We start from the raw sequence: 23,665 nt of genomic DNA, 5'->3' as shown, positions 1-23,665 counted from the left end.
TAAGTTATTTTTTTTTCTTTATATATGCCATCTTTCCTTTTCCCCTTTTTTTCGACCGCTGAGAACGGCTTAGCGGAGGTTTTTGTCAAAACATCTGCTTTGTCTTTGTGTTTTCCCCCCACAGGCTAAAAATCGCCCTCCTTTGGCTTGTTTGTTCATTTTCATTTCCTGTTTTTCTTTGTATTCTTTATTTTTGTCGAATGCATTGATAATTAAAGGACTTCTAAATCTTTCAGGAATTGGGTATAGATTGTTTTATGCCAGCTAATGGTGAGACAGCAGTTATTAAAACCGCTCTGCCTGTCCATGCTGTGATTGATCAAGGGCTTTTAATGAAGTGCAAACAAAAGTATGAAATGAATCCACCCGATCCGAAAAGACCTTGTTTGGTTCATGGTGTTTTGGTAGTTAAAGATGATGTAAGTAGTCCTTTGGTGCGTTTTTTCATTAGAGTGGGATGTTTTGTTTTTTCTTCATGATTTGAGGCTCTAGTGTCAATAAGAAATCACTAGTGCCATCTATTATTTGGTATTTCTTTGCTCGTTTTTCTAGCTTTATAACTCTGTTTTTCAGAAACTGATATCAGATGCTTAATACTATACTAATTTTGCCAATCTCAAATAATTTTTCCAGCGGAAAATCAGGTTTCTAATTTGAAATTTTTGTTTTGAGTTTTTTTTTATAGTTTCGTTGAAAAGTGCCAAGGAACGTGGAAATAGGTATTTACACACCAAAAGTATCTTAAAAACTTGTAAAAAAAACAAAAAAAAAAACACAAATCCATTTTTATTGAAAAGACTTCCTTCTGAGCTTTTGCAATTTTTGGCAGTAGCGGGCGCAAAAAAAAAAAAGGAAAAAAAGAAGAAGAAATAAAATGTAGGCGAACAATCATCAAAATTAGGCTAAAAACAAATGGTATCAAAAAGTTTGAGAAGGTTTAGCTTTCCTTTGAAACGATAGTTGGCTGTTGGGAACCATCAAATTCTTATTGTTTAAGTTTTTACGGACGGAAGTGCTTTCAAATTCTACGATTTTTTTTCTTTTTATCTTCCAAGTGTAAAACTACCGGAAATCATCATCATTAATAAATAAATGAAACCAAAAGCCAAAAGAAATGACTATAGATAGCCTACTCTAACTCAAAACAAGCAAATATTTGAAGGAATAGGGCTGACAACACCCACGTCTTCTCAAGACCAGAACAGAATTTGCACTTCACTAAAAACAAAAAAGAGAAATGACCGTGTATTGTCAGTTTAATGTATATTTATTCATTGTAGTCTTAATACATCTTTATTTATTGAACTAAAAAAAAGTGAAAGCATTAAAATATATTTTATTTTCAGTAAAGTACAAATTATGCTCTGGTCATGAGGAGGTCTGGGGGTTCTCAGCCCTACTCATGTTTATTTTTGCTCGCTTTGAGTTTGAATCCGTTATTTATTAAATTTCTGTTCGTTTTAGGATTAATTCATTTATTGATGGTGATTTGTGGTAGTTTTACGCTTAGAAAATTATTTGAATTTATTTTTACTAATTTTTGGCTTAATGAGGCTCTGTACTATTCTTTGACAAACTTGTTTTGTGGAAAAAGTTTTTAAATTAATTTCTGTTCATTTTTTATTGACATAGTCTTTTTCATAGAAAAGAATATTTGATATCTCTTAGTCAAAAGCTTAGAGTGAAGAGAAAGGTCTTGTGGGTATCGTCTCAGACTAAGCTGAAAGTAACTAACTAAGAAACCGGTTTTTTCTCGAGTTTTACTCAGCGTAAACTTGAGTGAGTGGCGTATAATACACAAGAACGAGAATTTTTCATGGAGAGAGACCAGGATTTCCCAGCATTATTTAAAAATGATCAGAAATTCAATTAAAAAACAAGTTTTTTCAACTGGAAGTAAAGAGAAACATCAAAACTTAAAAAGAACGGAATGAAAGGAGTTACCCCTTCCATAAGACCTTACTCTTTACGCTATAGTTTTGACTTTGTGTCATAATTCTTTAAGAACGATTCCAGAAAACCAATGGCCGTTTAATTTGAATAATAAGCTTTATTTAAAATTCTATAGGAAAAAGCTTTAGCGCAAAGAAAGAGGTCTTGAGGAGGAGGCAACCCTCTTAATAATTTCGTTTTAAGGTTTGATGTTGCTCCTTACTTTCAGTTGAAAAAGTTTTTTTTTATTTAATTGCTTACAGTATTTATTAAAGTATTTTAACAAGTTTTTTAAAGAAAATTAAAGAGTAATTTGAGTGAGTGGCGTAAAATACACGAGTACCAAAATTTCTTCCCCCTACGGAAAATAAAGAACAAAAGTCAAATAAAATTCTCAAATTTGGAATGCCTTATTTTCCACATGGGGGTATTTTCCGTGGAGAGGTATTTTCCATGGGGGGATTTTCCGGGGGGTAAGTGCCGGCCACAGTAGAAAATGAAGCAAACGACTTATACTCATTTTTAAACAGAATATTTTGTCGAAAAATAAAATTATTTTTGGAAAACAACAGGCAATTAAAACAATTTCAAAGGGTTTATAAACGAACCTTTAACTGCTAAGTTTTAGACAGCGAGTCCTAAAGGGGTGAAATTTACAACGCCTGGGCATAGCCAGGGAACAATACAATTAATAGATTAAACGCTTGCTATAACTGTACTTTAGCGCGGTAAGTCTGCTGCAGTCTGTTCTACCGTTTCTACTCGATTACTAGCTTATCTGGACAATAAATTTGCAGTTGCAACAGATAAATCAGGTATGGCTCTGCCACGGGTAGACAAGAAACTCTGTCGTTATTAACCCCAAGTCATAGAAGTTCATAACTAGATGTTAATAAATGCAGATTAGTCTATAGGGTAGAGAAACTTGAACTAATAAGCAGGAGGTTGGGTACGTAATAAATCAAACTATGCTTGCAAAGGTCACTAAAAATGCATCTTTAATAGTCCTGGTCATAGTAGTTGTAAGAGGGTTAAGTCTTACAGGAGTTGAATTGACTCTTGTCTGAGACTTCTAATAAGGCGTATAGACCTACTTACAAGAGCCTTTCAAGTTTTACACTAACCTAAATGTGGCTATTATGATTGCAGCGGGAGTAAAGGACCGAACCTCGGCCAGTTTTAACTCGAAATGAATTATTTTCAATCCAATTTAGTTTTGAAATTAAAAGTGCACCAATGGAGTTGACATGGTCGAAAACCCTATAAATAAACTTACAGTCCCTTGGTTTGAAAACAAAGAAAAAATCACTTTTTTGCATGGGAAGCACGTATGTTTCCTCTTTTTTCCGTTTTTTCCCGCTGGTGCTAGTGGGGCATTAGAACATCATGTAGAGCTGTTTAAGGGCTCCCTTAAAAACAAATTGTTGCATCTACTCGCTTTTATAATTAATTAAACACAATGTTTAAAATAAAATCTTTTTTTTTAAGAAAGGCGCATCTTTGGATACAAGATGATGAATAATGTCATGATCGTAGGTAATAACTCTAAATGATGTTATAGTTAAATACTTTAAACGGTGCCCAGGGTAGTCCGTTATTTACTAGTTCTACTAAAAAAAAAGCCGAAGGCTTTTTCCTGTGTGTAATTACGTGAAATTCCTTAATTCAATTAAAACTGCTAATTTACCACTCTTTGACTTAAAACTGAAGAATAACACGTTAATTATGCTAGTGCATAATTTATCCCGGTTTAGCATCTTCCCGATCGTTGGTACTTTTTTTTCATGTTCTTCACTTCACACCTACTTTATTCATATTTTAATGCTTTCTCCAATTTCTTTACATTCCTCTTATTTTCGTATGATCTATCATCTACCCCTACTCCTCTCTATTAAACACAAAGTATTTTCAATAATATTCTTAGCTGCGTTCCTAACTTTCATCCCTAAGACACCATCAACAAATTCACAAATTATTTTCCTAAAATTATTCCATCCATCTTCTATATTGTCAAGTTTTAAACTTTCCAGTTTAGTTTTCAATTCTTCCTGGAAAGCTTCCCTTAATCCTGGAGTCTACTTACTTCATGGCTTCCCGGAAGGTAGTTATCCTTCCAAAATTTCAGCTTTAAATCAACCCTAGACCCAACTAGATAATGATTTTTTTTTACATCAATAATAGCACTCCTTTGTACCCTAATACCTTGTATTGGTCCTGCCAATCTTCAGTTTACAATAGCATATCAATAATATTAGCTGTCTTACCATCATATAAATACTGTGGTAACTTATGGTTCATTTTATGACCAAATACTATACTGAATATAACTATTCAGAAACTAGGCCTCCTGCTATAGTTAAGGTGGGCGATCCTCAAGTATGGTACCTTTATCACTCTACTAACAGCGAAGGGTAAAATGTTTAGAAACGGCCGAGAGGATCGTTGAATTAAATCAAAAGACACTATGTGAATCCAGGTTGTCATAAGGGTATATCTCCACAATCTCAGGAACGGCTAAGGATATTAAGTCGAAAATTCCAGTTAAAATCATGAGGGAAGCTGAACTAAATCAAAAGACACTATTTTTATCCAGATTCGCAAAAGGTCCAATCTGTAATATCCAAGGAAGGATTTAATTGAAACTATTGAAAAATGTTGAGCTAAAAAAACAACTCTAAGTACGTTCAGGTTGTTAAAAGGGCGTATCTGCAATATCTCAGGAATGGCTTAGGTGGATAAGGTAAAACTTTCAGGGAAGATTGGGGTAATGTTGAACTGTATCAAAAGATACTATGTGGACTTAGGTTGTCAAAAGTGTATCTATTCAAAATGTTAGGAAGGGCTTGGGGCATGAATTTGAAGCTTCCAAAAAACGGTTGATGGGGCTGTTGAACTCAATCAAACGACATTTTTTGCATCTAGATTATCAAAATAAACTCTTCCACAATATACAAAGCATACAGTATTTTCCAAATAACAAGAAAAAGAGTTTAAAGAGTCAGAAATAACACTGATGATTTTTTCAGGGGGTATCAGCCCCCCCCCCATTTCAGGGCACTTGGTTAAAAATAGCGTATGTATTTAGTTTTCAGCTCTTATAAAATGACCGAAACAAGCATAGGAGAGAAATTATAAGCTTTCTTCGACTTTCCAACTGTTAACTAACAATACTGTCTACCAGTTTTCTGCAAGCACGTGGAAAGATAATTTACAAAAGTTAGCTAACAATTTTTAGGAATGTTTCATCGGCCGGGAAGGTAGTGGTGACCCTGTGGTTTGAAATGGTCAGATAGGGGATATATTACTGGAGCCACTAGTCCCTCTGGATGTTATTACGAACACCTGGGTCCTACGCAATACTATAGTGAACCTATAACGGTATAACCCACCTGTTTGTTAATCTCGCGTGGCGTGTTAGATCTCGAGGTCCGCTAGTCAAGCGGGGATGCCTGTATAACTGGGAGTGTGTATCTATGAGGAGGATGATATTATCTTGCGTGACTTGGTAGATTTATTATGTATGGTTTATTATGTATGAACCCTAGTTGTAAGTGGGGAGGGCGCACTTGTGCGTGTTACTTAATGACGAAACACACGTAAGTGATACGTAATGGCGTATTACTTATAACATAATGGTGGTGCACACGTGGATTTTACATAATGACGGTGTACACTTGGGATGTTACATAATACTTTAAGAGATTTTTTCTTCAGAATTTCTTTTTTTTCAAGGCATTTTTCCTTAAGAGGTTTTTTCTTGCAGATTTCATTTTCTTCAGGATTTTCTCCTCAGGGAGCTTCTATAATCCAAAGATTTTTGTCCGCTTTAGGATTCGATAGAGATTTCTTCCAATGGAACTGTGCGCTAGACAGCCGAACCAGCAAACTGTTCATATTATTTGGATTCGGGGAATACCTTCAACGTGACAAGGTGTTTCCTACACTCAGGGAATTCCCTTCACGCTTTTTAGAACGATAAAATTGATTGCGTGTCTCCTAACCATCGTCTCCGAGTCGTGTAACTATCCAGCTAGGCTATTGATTTTTAGTCTATTGGACACACTGCGTGCTATATTGTATTAGTGGTTTAAGATGACATAGAAAGTTTAAGTCAGGTATTGAATGAGTGAGATGTTACATAGCATTGGCTTTAGATATTTCATTGCTCATGTATGGAAAGATTCATCCCGGAACAAGAAATCTAAAAGACACAGACATTTTTTTTTACATACAAGTTAAAAAAAATATAAAATCAAGAAATAACAGAAAAAAACAACTGAATCTCAACAAACGGAAATACAAAACGTGAAATAAGCTCATATAGGATAAAATATAAGCAAAAAAGCGTGAATTAAAGAAAGGTGGGGTAGAGGGGGGGGTGTGTTATTAGAGGTAAATTTAAGCCGTATTAAGAAATATCTCCGAGAGGTTTTAATAAAAATGCCTCGTTTCTACTGCTCTATCTGACGTACCTGTGTGCTACATTGTTTTAATTTAAATCTTGTTATGAACAATGTCCCATTTTGAATGAGCCTTAAGTATTACGTTTTATGCAGGGAAAGCCTTATTACTGACAATAGTAATAATAAGAAAAAATGACAACTTCACATTACGGTTTCTCGCTAGTAAGCAGTAGAGACACTATATAACACTAAGACACTAATAAGTAATAGAGACACCTACCCTCATCATTCCTAAGGCATTTTTCAGATATTTTCATGATAAAAATCACGCTTTAAATCCATCGATTCGTGTTTTCTCAACCCACCCCTCGTGATTCACCATGTCAATTCACGCCACCGTGGCACCCTATTGCGGGCTTGTGTCATTCCTTTGACACTCAATGCCTGGCACATGGCACCCTATGGCGTGAATTATCAGCCTATAGCATTTTTCTGGCATTTTCCTGCAAAAATATCCGTTTACACTAGAATCGATCATTATAACTTAATGAAAAATCCCCAATAGCATATCTTCTCATGACTCCTAGCAGTTGAGACCAGCGTGGCACAATGTACCCGCCCAATGACATGCTCTGGCGCACATTATGACACTTCAGGCATTAAAAAAAAACAAGAAAATTGGAAATCAATTTTAAAATGAAAATGAAAATATATTTGTATAACATATATATGTAAAATATATTTACTTTTACATATATTTGTAAAAGAAATTTACAAATATCTGAAAATATGAAAATCCGAAAAAAAGAAAAATATGTCCTATTGTTGTTTCAAAAATAAAAGTCCTTTTATTTCTTCTTGGTTTTTCAGTTCCTATTCTCCTATTTTGCTCTCTAAATCTGCATTATTTTTATTTTTTCTCTCTTTTACATGTGTCTTTTGCACTTGAAACATAAGATGAGAATTATTTCCAAAAGATTGCTATCACTATCCGAGATGGACCGGATTCGTTGTTCAAGGTTAACCTTAAAAACTAACTCAATAAAAAAGAAATATAAATGATTGTTTACAGAAAAACATATATCACAGAAGTTAACATGTCAAAAAGATTAAAAGCAATTAAAATTCTAAAGAGGAACTAAGCTCGTAAGTAAAGCACGAAAAGGGATAAACTGAGGAGGTGGTATAAATCAAACAGTTCGTTGTAGTGAACTGTAAGTAAGGAGCGACTCAGCTCAAATGTAACCGAAACTCTAATAAACGGAATTTTAATGTTAACATGTATCAAAAAGAATCAGCTTATTATGCTGATTCTAAATGTATAAGATTCATTAAATGTAATGTTGGCCATCAAAAGCTACGAGCCTGAGACAATTTGCCTGATTTTTGAAATAAGGGAAAATATCCCATAAGAGTAGAGGAATCTTAATGAAACCCAGACCATCAGGTGTGGTTTTTTCCAGGGGTGATAGTATCGAAATATTGATCCTAGAAGATCGGGAGAGTGTGCATACGAACAGAAATTGAAAGCTCTAGTGCCCTTTTTAAGTCACCGAGAAGATTGGAGGATAGCTAGCCCCATTTCTCCTCCCTTTTTCCCCAAACTTATCCGATTAAAATTCTGGCATAGTCATTTTGTCCAGCATAGTTGAAAGATCCAATAATTATGTCTTAGGCGTAAAACGACCACTGTCCGTGGGGAAAGGCCTAAATGTTATGAAATTTGCCATTGCTTGCGTATAGTATTTGTTATAGGGAAGTATGCATACACTTTACGGGGTGGGGGGAGATATTCTATACTTGGTGTAGATTTCCATAGGGAGAGTTTTTCGGGAGAGGGAAGTTTCTGGGGGTTGAACTTTTCAGGGGAAATTTTACACCAGGAGGGTTTAGTAGAATTCCAATACGAAATGTCTTTTGAGTTGTCTTACTTTCTCTTTGCTAATTAATTTTGCGTGTGGAGTTGTTCCGGGGGAATGATCCTGGAGCTACTTTCAGCTTTTTGAATTTCCGGGAAAAATTTTAACGGAAGGATGGATTTCTGGAGTGATCGAGAAAAAGACTAGACATTAAAGTCTTCTTCAAATTAAAGTGTGCTAAGAAGAATTTTTCAGGCTGAATCGGGGAGGGGGGGGTTTGATGGGGTGGGATGTATTTTATATGGGAAGAAATTTCCACGAAGAGGATTCCCATGAGGGGGGCATTACAACATTAAAACTCAAAACGAGCAGAAATTATTCAATACGAAGGGGTTATCCCCCTCTCCAATACCTTGCTCTTTGCGCTAAAGTTTGACTCTTTGTACCAATGTTTCAAGAACGGCTATTGAAACACCGAGGCAGTTTAATTAGAATAGGAACCTTTTTTGAAAGTGCTAAAAACTGCTGTGATGTCATTTTAAGGTTTGCATTTTCAATTTCATTGTGTCAGTTTTCCTGTGATGTCATTCTCAAGGGGTTCCAGGGGTTTCTTTTTAAAAAATTCCTATAAGTTTGTTTTCAAAAAACATTTTACTGTTATGACTAAGGAAAATAATAATTAGTATTCCTGAATATGCTACAAATGGCAATTTTTTCTCAATAGATAGTTTTCTTTAGAAACATGTTTTCAAATTTCTGGTTACTATGAACTGTTTTACCTTAGGGCTAAAAATGTGATATCCTCCCAAAAGAATTATTTGACTATGAAAGAGTATAAGAATATTGCGATCAGTACACTTGAGAATCTTGAATGCCCTGTAGTAGTGCAACAGGACTCATCTTAGTTTGGTAATACCGGACCTTGAGTTTGAACTTAGCTACAGCAACACACTGCAGGGCTCGGAATTTGATTCCGATGACGGGATTATGCAAACCGTTTTACTTTTAACCCATTTAAGAAGAAGAAGACTTGAATTTCTGAATCTTTCTTGAAGGTGTTAACACTCATGGATTCTCAGAAGGCCGCCGATGAACTAGGTTTGCCGAAACAAGAGCTTATCCTCTCCTGCCCAGTTCCCCTTCCTGACGACTCTCAACCTGCAACTGCTCTAGCGAAGATAAGCAATAAGGTTCAAAAGTAAGTTAATTTTTAGCGAAGGTTTTTATTTTACTTTTTCAATTTAGAACTTACAACCGTGCCATTCAGCATCAAATTATTATTATGTAGATAAATCAATGGAAATTAAAAGATGGTGGCTCTGATCCACGAAGCGTTTTTCGCTGAATTTAGAATACTATGAGTCAAATGTTGAATTTTTACAATTGCTGTATACTTGTCTAGGAGAAACAATTTTAAATCCTCCCATTGAAATGTTTATATGTCACAGCCACTAATTGAAATTTTATTTTCTTCCTTTTAAGTTTCTGGTTAATTTTTCACGTTAAATCAATTTCTAATGTGGTTAATTGAATTTTACTAGACCTATAAACATAAATTCAGGATAAAAGTATTTAACCTCAAGCAACAGTTCTTTTACTACCCTCCGCTTCCCCAATCCCCAGAACAAAAATACTGGACTCTGCCCTTTCCATCTGTTTTAATGTATAAGGTAAATTAGTTTTTGAAGGCAATACTTGGTACGGTGCTTCATTCGCTCTCGGTTACTACGCTCAGGGATAATATGCTCTAAAATCTAAAATTGATCGGGCGAATATAAACAATGACGTTCAGGTATAAAGCATTTTAAAGCCCCGTTTTCAGGCCACCCCGTATCCAACACGGTGTGGACACAGGTTTTGCAGATTATTGTTTTGAGCCCCGTTGTTTAGGCCTTTCAGGACCCTTGTTCAATCATGTTATTCTGGCGCTTTCTAAAATTGAACAACCCCTATCCAACACACTTGGAACCCGTTGGCCCGTAAGATGGAAACGCTTTGATTTTTCATTGAACTAGAAAATAATTTTTGTTGAATCCGATTCGAAACACGCTTCAAACCTGGCTCCTGAAAACAGTTTTGTTTTCCTAGTGACTCGCCTAGAGTAAGAAATTGCTTCTCAGACAATACTTTCTTTGATATTTAATTAAACTCACATCCAGGCATCTAGACAGGGATTTTCTCGGGGGGGGGGGGCATTTAAAGACAAATCCTTATTTGAAAATTTGAATTAGAAATACCGAGGGCTTTGGAAAAGGTTTGATTTTTTTTTTTTTGGGTGGGGGGTCCTTTCCACTACATACATCCCTTATTGCAAGTTAAAGCAAAATAATCTTGAGAAAATTTATCTATCCATGTGTACTATAGCCTCTAACATCCACTGTGGGGGCATATTACTTTCACCTTCAGCATTAACTGCAAATTCAAGCAATTCTTATTTGATTATGCTTTACATATAATTTAGTGATAACTGTCGATTAAATACATTGTTATCTTATATTTGTCACGATGCCACAGATATCGACTTTCAGCGATATCGTATTGGTGGATGTATAGGGTGTGCTTCAGAATTCAAATATATTAGTTTGTTTTATTACCTTCAGCCTAAAATGACAGATAACAACAAATTTAACCCCTAAAGTACTTATAAGGGTGCCTGACATTTTACTGTGCTTGAAATTATTTCGTCATTTTGAGCGCTTGCTATAAAGACGAAATGAACTTTTTGTTTTCAATTTTTAGCGTACTGATAGGGCATTAGAAACCGAATTTCATCAGCCATAAAACTAATGTGCATTCACTACTCCTTTTTTTCATTATGTCACTGGAGAGGGAAGATGATATTGTCGAGCTTTTTGTGAAAACAGTTTTTTGCATCACTTTAAATTTCTAAAATCAAGCCTTTGAAAATTACACTGTGTAACTAAATTCAATATTTTATTTATAAGTCCATTTTCATTAACATTTAGGTATATTCAAGAACTAGCTAGAGTCAGCACAGAGGTTCACCTGATTTGAACTTTAATATTCAAATACGGCCAGGCAGTCAGAAAGCTTCTTTATCAATCCTTAGCCTTCTGGAGAAAAAATTGCATGGGAATTAAACCAAAGGGTGAGCTCTCTGGTGGTGCAGCGGATAGCGTTAGCCAAATCTTTAGCTGGAATCGTGGCTGGTTTCCCATTGATTCGCCTTTGTCACTCAAATTGCTAAAACGTCCTTAGCCACAAGTGTATGTATTGTTGAATAGCTGAAAATCCAATCTATGCATTAGCATTTTTATTACTAAAATTCTTCAAAATTAAACACATAGAATGAAGATTTGATTTAAGAACCAGTTATTATTAGTTAATTGACTTACTTACTAGAGCATCTTTTTGGAAAGACCTGTTATCCTATTGTTGTCCCTCTCTTTTGTTATCCCTTTGACCCTCATTCAATCTTTGTTTTCTTCTGATTCCAAAAGAATTATTTTCTCACTTAATTTGTATCATGTAAAGTACAAATGTGAAATTCATTTTTTTTTTTTTTTTTGCTTTATATACCGTAAAAAACTCCCAGGCTCAATCCATTCAAAAATTAGAAAACCCCTTCCTGAAACATCACATAGTTGTATTAATTACCCTGTTTGGCTCCACCCCTTGATATATGATAACCAATTAAATTATTCTATATAGCAAATTCTTTTGATTGTAATTCTTCTTTTTTTAACATGTCTTCTTTAAATGGCTATTTGCAGATTTCTGCAATATCTTTGAATTTTACGAACGAAAAGCATTATCAATTCTACCCAATTAGTTTCCACTTATTTTTTTTGTTCACGGTTCAGCTTTGCAACGCTGACTTGTGTAGCAACCATAATTTTGTAACAACCAAAGGTTTGTAAAAATCATATTTATGTTTTTATGCATTTCTTATAATATTTATGTATTATTATATTACTTTTTATGTATTATTTATTTATATATTTCTCAAAATTTTTATTTTTCTATTTCTTATAGCAAAGTCTTGTGGTTAGAAAAATACCTTCAACTTTTAAAGTTAGCAAGAGAGTTCCTAAAAACGTTCCTAAGTCGTCGTCTTTTTTTGTGCCTAATATTGAGGCAAAAACCCTTTCACATCTTACTTCAGTGCTGCCCCTCTTTGAATTTCGTAACAATTATAATTTTGTAGCAACCAAAAGAAGAAACGTAGAAAATTCGATTTGCAGGTAAGGATATACCAAAGATGGAGCCTGTGGGCAAAAAAATGTTTTCATTGTGATGTTCTTGGTATTTTAAATAACTTTTCCTGGAACGGGAGGGTCTAAGTGTGACTGAACCTGCATTGTCCTGCTGATCCTCCTTATGAGAATAGCTATTTAAACGCTTTTGACAATTAACTCAGAAGTAGGAAAATTTCAGATAAGACATTATATTTAGAGATGTAAACTTTTAGATATAACACGCTTAGATGTGATACAAACATTATTTTTATGAGCTTTATTTACGTTTTGCGTTTCATTCCAGAGATTTGGTGAACTGGGAAGTTGTAACAAGGAGGGATGATTCATTTTGCGTACAATCGGTAGATGTCAGTCTACGACAAAAAGATCAAAGTGCCAAGTTCGAAATCCTTGTAAAATGGTTATACGAGGTAATTTATACATTTCTGGTTTAACGGGTCTTTTAGTACCGAATGTCACCGTAAAAACTAAAGGTTGAAAATCGTTCCAAAACCAAAGTACGTACATGATCTTTTTGTTATTCCGAGACAATGCGTTACGATAAATAATGTTCACAAGAGTTAATCCCTGACAGAAGCTAACTTCTGAGTTAATTAAACTGAAGTTGCCATCAAGCCATGGTTAATTGTAGAAAAATTCAAGGCAGATAGTTTCAATGAGAGGCAAAGTTGGCATAAGCCTTTTTCAGGATTGTATAAAAATGGTGTTATTTTCACTTGCTGATAGATAGTCATCATCCATCCGTCCATCCTAGGGCAGAATTACTAGAACTAGGTAGATAGTGATAGAAGTAAGGGATGATCGAGATTTCTGGGTTCACTCATGACGGACAATGTCCACTGGACTTGTATGCAAAGGACTGAATTTGCTTGGACTCACAGGTGAACAAGTGACCTCTGACAGAGTTAGCTTCTAACAGAAGGAGGTAAATTTCGTCGAGCAAAAATAACCGAGCAACTTTACTGTATAAATCCCACTGGGTATGTCTGATTGAAAATGAAGTTCTATCGTATCTTCCAAGAAAGTAAGAAAAAAAACATATTTCCTATTCAAAATAGAATGCTGATAGTAAGTTTGATTTTCGCTGTCCAGTCACTAGATTATATTTATTTTAGATCAAGTTTTACCGGCCAGTAAGGATCAATTTTCAACGCTGATCCAAACCAGAGGCGAACCGGATTTTAGCCCGCACCAAGGCTTTTTTCTATTGGACACCGTATAATCTGGCTGCAGAAGTAAAATTTTACGTCTGTCAGAAACTCTCTTTACTGATTAGATCAGGTTTTTAGGGAGCATGACAGTAGTTAGCCAAACGTACTTTTGAGAGGGAAACAACAACTATAATTTAATGGGCATCCCAAGTAGTAAAAACTTGTCTAAGAGGGTGCTAAGGGTCTCTTGAGAACCATTGTCACAATCATTAGGTACATTTTGTCTCCAAAGAAAAGACACGGAAAGATTGCTCAACCTAGCTTTATTTTGATATCTGTAATACCCTAAGGTTTTTGTGCTACCGTACGTGTCTCTATGAAGTGGGTAGCTCCCCTGGGGATGGTCCAAACACCATCCCGCTCTTCCTTGTAAAAAATTGAAAAATATGCTTTTTCGTGCTGCTCAGATGCCGAACACTTGCAATCAATCTGAGATCATTTTGACGTGACAATTATGCCGGTCTTTTACAAATTCATCGTATTCCTCTCAATCAGAGGAGTTATCGAAGCTTGTTCCTAAAGCATTTAAGGGCAACATGTAAAAACACATCACGGCAGGGTGGGATTACCCTACCGTAAGAATTACCTTACACGGCAGGATTACCTTGAGCAGGGTGCACCCCATCAGAAATACATAAAAATAGGCTCCGCCCGACGATCAGTCCCATCTAGAATAACCTCCAGCAGAAATAACCCCTAAAAATCCCTCACTTGGAACATTCAAGTGAAGGTAGATCAAATATGTTAAAGGTGAAAAAAAATAATAAAGTAAAGAATTTGAACAGTAATACTGGCATATCATTATGTTGATGGAGCCAATGAGATTAAAAAAGAACAATAATAATAATAAACCCAACAATTTTTTACATTCTGGCTGAGTAGATAACCCTAGTTGTCCCCTAAATGAATCTACAGCTAAGCAGGTGATCGAATCCGTCCAAGAATAGAGATAGCAATGCTTAGATTATAAGCTGCTATTAATCTAACTTTGGCATAGGCTTTGGTTTAAAGTGCCAAAATATGCCTCTTAAGCTCATTGTAAGATTTAATAAAATTAAATCAGTTTCTTTCAATTGAAAGTAAAGAGTGATAATAAAACTTTGAACGAACAGAAACTGAGATAAATTTGGTGTGATAGCTGTTTGGTTGGGCTTGTTCGTAAACAAGAAAAGTTGTCGCTTTTTCCTTTTCAATGTTCAGTGTGACAACAAAGGAGAGAATTTATGCAACGAAAAAATTCAATAATGCTGTAACAACCAAAAGAAAATTCGTGGAAAATCACAGTTTTCGGGGATAGACCAAAGATGGAGCTAGAAAGCAAAAAAAAGTTTTCATTCTGATGCTCGTGGTACTTTTATATATTTCGTAAGATATGGAAAAGGTTTAGTGTTTAATTCTCCCACAGTCGACGAAAAGCACACCCTGTGTAGTACAAAAGCACACCCTTTACAGTACAAAAGAACATCCTTTGCAACACAAAAGCAGCACCTCAAAATCTTGCAGTTTTCAATTGAACCTCAGACTGAAAAACGAAAATTGACATGGGTTCCTCACTGGCCGCAGACTCAGCAGGTTTAGTAGTGAGCAAACTCGAAAGCTAGGTAATGAACTAAAGCCACTTTTACAATTTGATGCTTAAACTTAAGTTGTTTTTTGAATAGCATTGGTAATAGGCAAGTGTGTCAAAAATCAATTTTACACAGTTCATTTTCGACATTTATTGATTCTAATTGCCAATGACCTTGATTTACTTGTCATTTTTTTAACCACCGAAGGATAATTCCATAAAATAAAGATTAGTGCTAAAAAGTGAAATAAATTGATTTCTTTTAGATTTTAAATGACAATTGTCAACAATAATCCGGAGAATTTCTTATGAAATCGAATTAAGCACATTTTACTTATTTTAGAGCGTAAAACAACCTTGATTAGAAGATTCATAAAATGAAAATAAAAGCATAACTGCTTTTAAACCCAAATAGCACGGTGTATGTATATGAGTTACAACAGGTATGCATGGTAAGCCTAAGCCTTCACCCTATATATAATGGTGTAGGTAGGGTATAAGGGGTATAGAGTCAAAGGATATGCATGTTTTTACCTTATCTTCGTCCTATATACATACCCGTTATTCAATACACTCAACTTTATCTGCACCCTTTTGGGTATGTGTATCATATACCGTTAGTCTTACGTTACCTAAGGGTAAGTGTTGAGTGTTTTAGGAAACCCAATTATTTATCTGATAGATATCCCTTTTTTTCCCCTATTTAAGTTTTAGTGAATCTTTCGCAATTCTTGTTTCGTATATTGTTTCTCTTTTCGTAAATTTGTTACGATTACATGATAAACTAGCTGCTGCGCAGTGGCGGTTCTGGTCTCTTTGGCGCCTGGGGAAGTGTTGATTAGTGCTACCCCCCCCCTCAGTCTCTCATGAAATTTTTAGGCGAAATTTTTACAAAATTTTAATTTAATAACACAATTATTTTCGATTTATTAGTTAATTTTTTTTTTAACTTATTATTTAAATTATCTAATTGTTATTATTTAATCGCCAGTAATTAATTATTTCTCATTTCTGTATTTATTTTTGTTTTATTAATTGATTAATAATCTGCTAGTTATTTCCATCTATTAACTGTGCCCTTTGCCTTATGTTAAAAAAAAAATTAAATGTCAAAATTGCAAAATGATTATAACCCTTATGTTATTTTATTATAAATTTTGCTCCCCAAGAATTCCTGAGCCCTGAGCAAGTGCCCCCTCTGTCCCCCCTCTAAAACTGTCTCCGCTTTTGGGCCGTCACCGTGGCTAAATTCATCAAAATCAAGTAGCTTCATTTCTAGTCTCTGAATAACATATATATGTACATGGAATATGTGTATTTAGTCACTGAAATGACACCCACAGTGTACCTTCTTTAATGACTTTGTCAGCTCCGTGATTTGCCATCTTATTCCACCTGGCCCTTAAGCGTTGCAACTGACTAAGGGGTTTGTTTCATAATTAATCTAATAACTCATTCGTTCTAAACAGTATTATAAAAAATCTACAAATTGTTGTTTTGCACAAGTAGCTTATCTTCTTTGGCCTTAACATAGCTAATTAAAATTTTCATTCCAAGGAAAGCGTTGTTTTTTTCCTAATTTTATAGTGACTAATTTTATATTAACTAATTTTTTCTAATTATATAATTATTATAACTAATTTTAGTTATATTAATATATTATTATAATATTTATTATAATTAATTATTTTATTATATTATATTACTATATTATTATTATAATATAATTATAATTAATAGAATTATAATTATATTATTATAATTATAACTAATTTTTCCTAATTTTATAGTGACACAGTGCTTATTTTACAGGACGATGAGCTCGGAAATTACATTCTGAAAATGGTTAAGTCTGTTCTAGAAGAATAATATGGCGTTTTTGTTCAATTTGTAAATAAAACCTTTTCTATTTTTCTGAGCTTTATTGAGGAGTCTAGTGTCAAAAGTATATCCTTGACGTTTCTAATTTGCGCGAGTTCGAATAACGTGCTGGGAAATGAAGCGCGATGTTTCTGTATTTATGTATAATAGAAACATTGGAACCTCATTCATAATTGAAGCTCCGTTAAATCCGATCCATTATCGTCTCTAAGTCTAGTCTGATTAAATCAGAAATATCTATTAATGAGGTAAAATCGATTACTACAATCTCCCTATGTTGTGCATAATTGAGCTCCTAATCTTCAAGCTTACTTTAAGGATCCCCATTAAAAATGGTTTCAAAATCCCAATTGGAATTGGATATTACTTTATAGACGCATATTACTTTTGCACTCTATACTACTATTTTACTACTTGTTGCATTCTGTTCTCAACTATTAAAGTACTTAAAGTAATTAAAGTTATTAAAGTAATTAAAGTTATTAAAGTAATTAAGTGCTACGGACTTCGATTAAGGGCCCTGATTCTAAAGCAGACCTAAATTCATATTATTATAATGTAGTGGCATGTCTGAAGTTAGTCACGCAGACTACGGCTCCGATTGAGCGCGTGTCTTCTGGATCTCGCAAGCCCTTGAGGAATATACATCCTGAAGTGGAAAAAGTATAAAACCGCAAAGTTTAAGTTGGGATTGTTGAGTGTTTGTGTCTATAGTCTTTCGGTGCTGTATCTGTACTCAAGCAAAAAATGAAGAAAGAATACAAATCCTGCTTACGGAATGCAGGGCCCAACCTGTGAGACGTTCCAAATAGCGTTCCAAACGACGTGGCAGAGCTATCAATAGGAGCAAGTGTACTCCTCCAGCTCAGTCAGAATCAAATCTTATGAATTCTGTACGCTATTTTAATAACATGTTTTTTGTGTTTAATCAGTATTCAAAACCATTTTTTTGAATCTAGTTAGTTTAGTTCTGCCAGTGCTTGTTTGTCAATATGCAGTTCTTGCATTAAGTTTGAGTGATCTATATCGGACATTGAAAAAAATAAAAGATTTCCTGATTCTCATGACCTGTATTTTAGGAATTTTGCTTATGGTTGTCCATTAATGTTAAACCACCTGTAGTTATTATTTCAGGTCTGTATACCTCAATTTCTGGATCCCGACAGTTTCTTTTCGGAAGCGTCACGTCCATACTTAAACGAGGTAAAGATCCAGATTCATCTCCGAATTATAGACCGATTACTGTATCATATTTTAGGAGTAAGATTTTTGGGTATATTCTTTTGCCCAAAATAACTTCTAAGTGTGATTTTACAAAAAAAATTTCAACTAGCATTTTGAAAAGTTGTCGGTTGTCCTCAGGCACATCATATACTCGACAGGGGTATGTAAATTATGTAAAGGCTTACATAAATACTAAAACATAAAACCGTTTGTCAAAACATTCATATAAAAAGTTGAAATCTAATATGTTTTTATCGACGACTGGAATCATGAAAGCCGCTCAAACCTCAGAATAATTCTTCACCGAATCTTATTTGATGACAAGCATAAACGAACAAGAGCTAAAAGCTCATGTGGCACTTGTGACGAGGCGAGAAGACCTAAGAGCCAAGAGATCATATGGTATGAGCTCTAACAAAATTCTATGAATCAATAGATTGATTTAAAAAGGAAAATAAGAGGCTTAATGCCGGTTAAGATTTAAAATAAGAGCTCTGAGTCACAAAGTCCTTCTAAATATCAAAATTCATTAAGATCCGATCACCCACTCGTAAGTTATAAATCCCTAATTTTTTCTAATTTTTCCTCTCCCTTTAGCTCCCCAGATGGTCGAATCTTGGAAAACGACTTTATCAAGTCAATTGGTGCAGCTCCCTGACACGTCCACCAATTTTCATCGTCCTAGCACGTCCAAAAGCACCAAACTCGCCAAATCACTGAACCCCTCCCCCAGCTCCCCCAAAGAGAGCGAATCCAGTACGATTCTGTCAATCACGTATTAAGGACATTTGTTTATTCTATCCACCAAGCTTAATCCTGATTCCTCCACTCCAAGTGTTTTTCCAAGATTTCCCCAACCAACTTCCCCAAATGCCAAAAGATCTGGTCGGGATTTGAAATAAGAGCTCTGAGACATGAATTCCTTCTAAAAATCAAATTTCATTACGATCCGATCATCTATTCGTAAGATAAAAATACCCCAATTTTCATGTTTTCCAAGAATTCCGATTTCCCCCTCCAACTCCCCCGAATGTCACAGGATCTGGTCGGAATTTGAAATTAGAACTTTAAAGCACAAGATCCTTCTAAATATCAAATTTCTTTAAGATCTGGTCACACTTTCGTAAGTTACAAATACCTCAATTTTCAAAATTACCCCCCCCCCCCAATTCCACCAAAGAGAGCAGATCCGGTCCAGTTATGTCAGTCACGTATCTTAGATAGGTTTCTATTCTTCCCATCCAGTTTCATACTGATCTCACCGCTTGAAGTATTTTCTAAGATTTCCGGTCCCACCAACTGCCCCCCCCCCAATTACGCTTGATCCGGTTGAGATTTAAAATAAAATATCAGAGTTACGAGGTCCTTCTAAATATGAAGTTTCATGAAGATCCGATCACTCCTTCGTAAGTTTAAAAGACGTCATTTTTTCTTATTTTTCAGAATTACCCCCCCCCCCCCAATTGAGCGGATCCATTCCAATTATGTAAATTACGTATGCAAGACTTCTGCTTATTTTTCCAACCAAGTTTCATCCCAATCCCTCCAATCTAAGCGTTTTCCATCATTTTAGGTTTCCCCACCCCAAACTTGAAATGAAGGCCGCAATCTAGAATTCTTCACAAAATTAATGAAAGTGATGATCCTTTTTATAAATGCGTTTCTCTGATAAATTCCTTCTTAGGAATTTAGACTGCTACCTGGCATCCAATTCTCCGATAAACGCTAAATATAGATGCTAACTAATATCATCAAACGCATCTTTGTAGCAAAAATTTGAAATATTTAGCAATGTGCTTTTTTTATCAATTCATATTTCACAAATAAAGTTTAATTTTGAAGTATGGCTGAGATTCATGTTACTCCACTAGGTAGGACTAAGCTAATTTGGTTAAAGGGTGGTCTAGGCTTGAAATCATTGATTTGTCTTCCTGCCTTCTCAATTAACTTAAAAAAGGTCAATTGAATAACTTAGAAAATCAAAATGTAGGCTAATTCATTTGTCTACTTTTCTGTTGTATCATTTAGGATAGGTGCAAATAAAGTAGGCTAAAATTTTAATTAGCCTCTTATATTGTAGTGTTTCCTTGGTAGGCTATATAGGCTACTAGATTAAATTCTAGACAAGCTATATTCGGCTATCTTGAAAAAGAGATAGGTTAGGAATATGAAAGTTTCACCAATGAATTATGGACAAAAAAGTTACTCTGGGAAGATATTCTGAAGTTACTGTGTGAGCCTTCTTTTGATCAGGCCTTCCAGAAGGTACCCCATAGTCAAATACACTCTAAAATATATGTTGCTGGCATCAATTTAGCCATGATAGATTAGCCAATGTATATCCTCACCAACCTCAAGCAGCAAGTCAGATTATTCAAAATGGGTGGCCAGCCAATATACTTTGATGAGGCCATAGTAGGCCTAATGAGTAGGGTACCAGAGGGAACTCTACTAGGCCCAACTGTTTTCCTAACATACATCAGAAACATTAGTAAATACATCATAGTTCATATTATTGACTTACCAATTAAGTGAACATACCACTTGATGTCTTTTTTATGCTCTTTACAAGTTTGACAATCACTTTTAAGTACTTTTGAGCTCTTAAAAATGACAAATTGTCAATTAAAGTATGAGTTATTGGGGTAAAATTCTAGTTAATTGACTTCTTGCTATCTTGGAAAGGGTTAGGTTAAATGTTGACAAAACAACATTTTACCTTAATTTTCAGTTACTAGTTGCTTTTTCTCTGCATTTAGTTCTGAAAATACAATTCCTGTTATTTGAATAGAATTTTGAGCCATATCAATGTTTGTTTTTTTTTGAAAATATAGGAAATGTAGCCTATTTGCATATCTTTAAAACCTTATAAAATGGGATTGAGCAAAGTTATGAAGCTGAAAACAATTTTGTTGTACTTCATTCAAGCAGAAGATCTATTTTGCAAGGTTTCACTTTTATAACACACATATTTTTAAAGGTCATCACAGGTCAGGGTCCTCTAGAAGAAGAAGGAGTGGAGGTAGGTGCTTCAAAATACCTTCCTGGGACATGCTTTAGCCTGTAGACCCATCCCAGAAAGTTTCATTTTCCTAACCTAAACCCTTTTCAAGATAGCAAAAAGTCAATTAACTAGAATTTTAGTGTTATTGGTTGTTTTGTACAAAGTTATACTACATTTTCTTAGCACTGTTTTCTTGATTGTTTTCAACAAAATAATGCTACATTTTCAGAGAGAATATTTTGTATTTTACAGCTTGGGATCTATTTGAAACAAAACATGTATAAATTTACTAAGAGAGGGTCTACTTCAAATTTATTCAGTGATAAATGAATTAGGGTATTGTGATCAACCAAGTCAATTGCTTGAAAATATGAACTTACTATGAGGCCAAGCAGCAGTTCCTCAGGTAATGGAAAAATCTAGCATCTAGGATCAAATCAGTAAAACTGAGATTAAAAAAGAACTGTTTTAATGTTTTTTGTTTTTTTTACCTTAAATTGCAGCTTGGAGCAATTTAAGGATTTTCTTTGTAGAAACTCCAGAGTTGATAACACATGACACATAGTTGAATACATACACTTGACTAGTGGTTTGATGTTGCTGATTCAAGTGCTTCCCAGTTATACTTCCATTCTTCTTTTTGACCATTTGTCATCAAGATGGTTCTTAAAGCTGTCTGTGGTTTGGGCAGCAATGGTATCTGGCAGTAATTTGTTCCAGAGATTGGCAACATGGTTGGTAAGAAAATGGGCGCGTTGCCACTTTGAGGAGAAATGCTTGGATAACTTCAAGTTATGTCCCCTTGTACAAGAATCCTGAGATGCCAGAGGAAGAAGACCAGGAACTGCCTTTGAATTAATAAGTTTATGAACCAGAATGGCATCACCCTGTCTTCTTCTAGAAACCAGAGTTGGGAGTTTCAGCTTGCATAGCCTTGTAGGGTAAGGGAGCTCATGCAGTCCACTCACCATCTTAGTGGCTCTTCTCTGGACATCTTCAATTTACATGAAATATTATTACAGATAATAATTATCAAACTTACTTGTTGTTGAGAAAATATCTGTAAATTTGACAACTATATTTTTGTCAGAAGACCCTTGAATTTTGACACTAATTGTTTCTCATCTGTTTTATATGTTCAGTAAAATTTCAACAGAAGTCACTAAATTTTTGACTGGGCCTGTCTGTAAAAATTTCAACATGGTTACTACAAGATATTCTTAAAAGAAATGAAGTAAAGCAGCACAACTGTTTACTTAGTAAGAATGTATCATCTTATTGTTGATTATACCAAGGAAGTGTGATTGTCAATCTTCTTGTAGTTGATTACTGAAAAGCCTTTGACCTTATTTGTCATTTCATAGCTATGACAAATTTACATGTAATGGGTACATACAAGCATATTCTCCTTTTAGTGATTGGTTTTTTGCAAGACTGTTTGGTTTTTTCATTGGTTTTTCCAGTGTATCAATAGCCTTTTCCCTGGAGACACCAACTCTGAATGGGCTTAACTTACTTTTGGTGCTCTACAAGGCACAAAACTTGCAGTGTTGTTTTTTTTTAGCTGTTATAAACTTTGTCCTTTCTGATTTTGAGGACAGCTTTAAATATGTAGACAACTTGTCAGTTTTTCAGAAATGCCTCATTGAAAACTTCAAGGTTTTTTACCAATCCAGTGATGCAATAATGAGCAACTTTAAAGACCAATTTACTACCAACAGACTTCAAATCAACAAAGAAAAACCAAAATCCTTCACTTTAATCCTCTTATGAGTGACTTAGTCAGTCCTCCTCCATATTATCCCAGTGTATCTTTGGCTGTAATTCTTGGTGTTACATGTTATGTTGACTGTTTGTTTAATACTCTGCAATGCATACCCTTATCTTACAATGTTGTTTTGGTTTTTCTATGTCCCAACTTGAGACAGCCTGGCCAATTCTTGAGTATGCTTGCCCTGTATGGGGCCCTCAAGTCAACAACACCAGTTACCTAAGTGATCAACTTAAATCATTACAAAAAAGAGCCTTTAAAGTTATTCTTTCAGATGCATATGTAAGTTATGAGTCAGTATTATCTGTTCTGCAACTACTGTCCCTTCACGAATGTTTTTTGTGTTTGATGTGCAAATTTGGCAATTTCTTCTTAGAAGTGAAAAATATAGAGAGATACTACCACCAGCTATGAGGAATAAAATAAACATAAGGTCAGCTATCAAAGTGAGACTGGAATTGCCTACTCCAAGAACAAACCGTTTTGCTAATTTGTTTATCCCTTTTTACATGTCAGCATTTAATAAGCTATAGTCTAGTGTTTTTTCTTCTTTTCATTGTAAGTATTAGCACCATTTAGTTGGAATTTTATTC

The 23,665-nt window shown here is 34.7% G+C and overlaps 2 protein-coding genes and 1 long non-coding RNA gene across 3 annotated transcripts in view; 2 read left to right on the top strand and 1 right to left on the bottom strand.

Moving 5' to 3' along the window:
* The first annotated feature begins 215 nt into the window (after window positions 1-215).
* LOC136026622 (integrator complex subunit 11-like) lies at window positions 216-17,105 on the top strand. The gene is made up of 4 exons (XM_065703349.1): window positions 216-419; window positions 9,250-9,392; window positions 12,698-12,824; window positions 17,005-17,105. The coding sequence occupies exons 1-4, from the start codon at window positions 258-260 to the stop codon at window positions 17,059-17,061; spliced, it is 489 nt and encodes a 162-aa protein (XP_065559421.1). The 5' UTR covers window positions 216-257; the 3' UTR covers window positions 17,062-17,105.
* LOC136026627 (uncharacterized) overlaps window positions 11,112-23,665 on the bottom strand; it is a 25,887-nt gene continuing 13,333 nt past the window's right edge. The window contains exon 2 of the long non-coding RNA XR_010617356.1: window positions 11,112-11,439. This is a non-coding gene — a long non-coding RNA (uncharacterized LOC136026627). The remainder of the gene's footprint in view (window positions 11,440-23,665) is intronic.
* The window catches only part of LOC136026620 (integrator complex subunit 11-like), a 51,093-nt gene continuing 47,375 nt past the window's right edge, over window positions 19,948-23,665 (top strand). The window contains exon 1 of the mRNA XM_065703346.1: window positions 19,948-20,168. Within this exon, the coding sequence (XP_065559418.1) occupies window positions 20,141-20,168 (28 nt within the window). The 5' untranslated portion in view covers window positions 19,948-20,140. The remainder of the gene's footprint in view (window positions 20,169-23,665) is intronic.

Source organism: Artemia franciscana, chromosome 4, assembly GCF_032884065.1.
Source record: "Artemia franciscana chromosome 4, ASM3288406v1, whole genome shotgun sequence".
NCBI classification, from domain to species: Eukaryota; Metazoa; Arthropoda; class Branchiopoda; order Anostraca; family Artemiidae; genus Artemia; species Artemia franciscana.
Note: the sequence above shows the minus strand (reverse complement) of the source record. Positions and strands in the feature narration are given on the sequence as shown.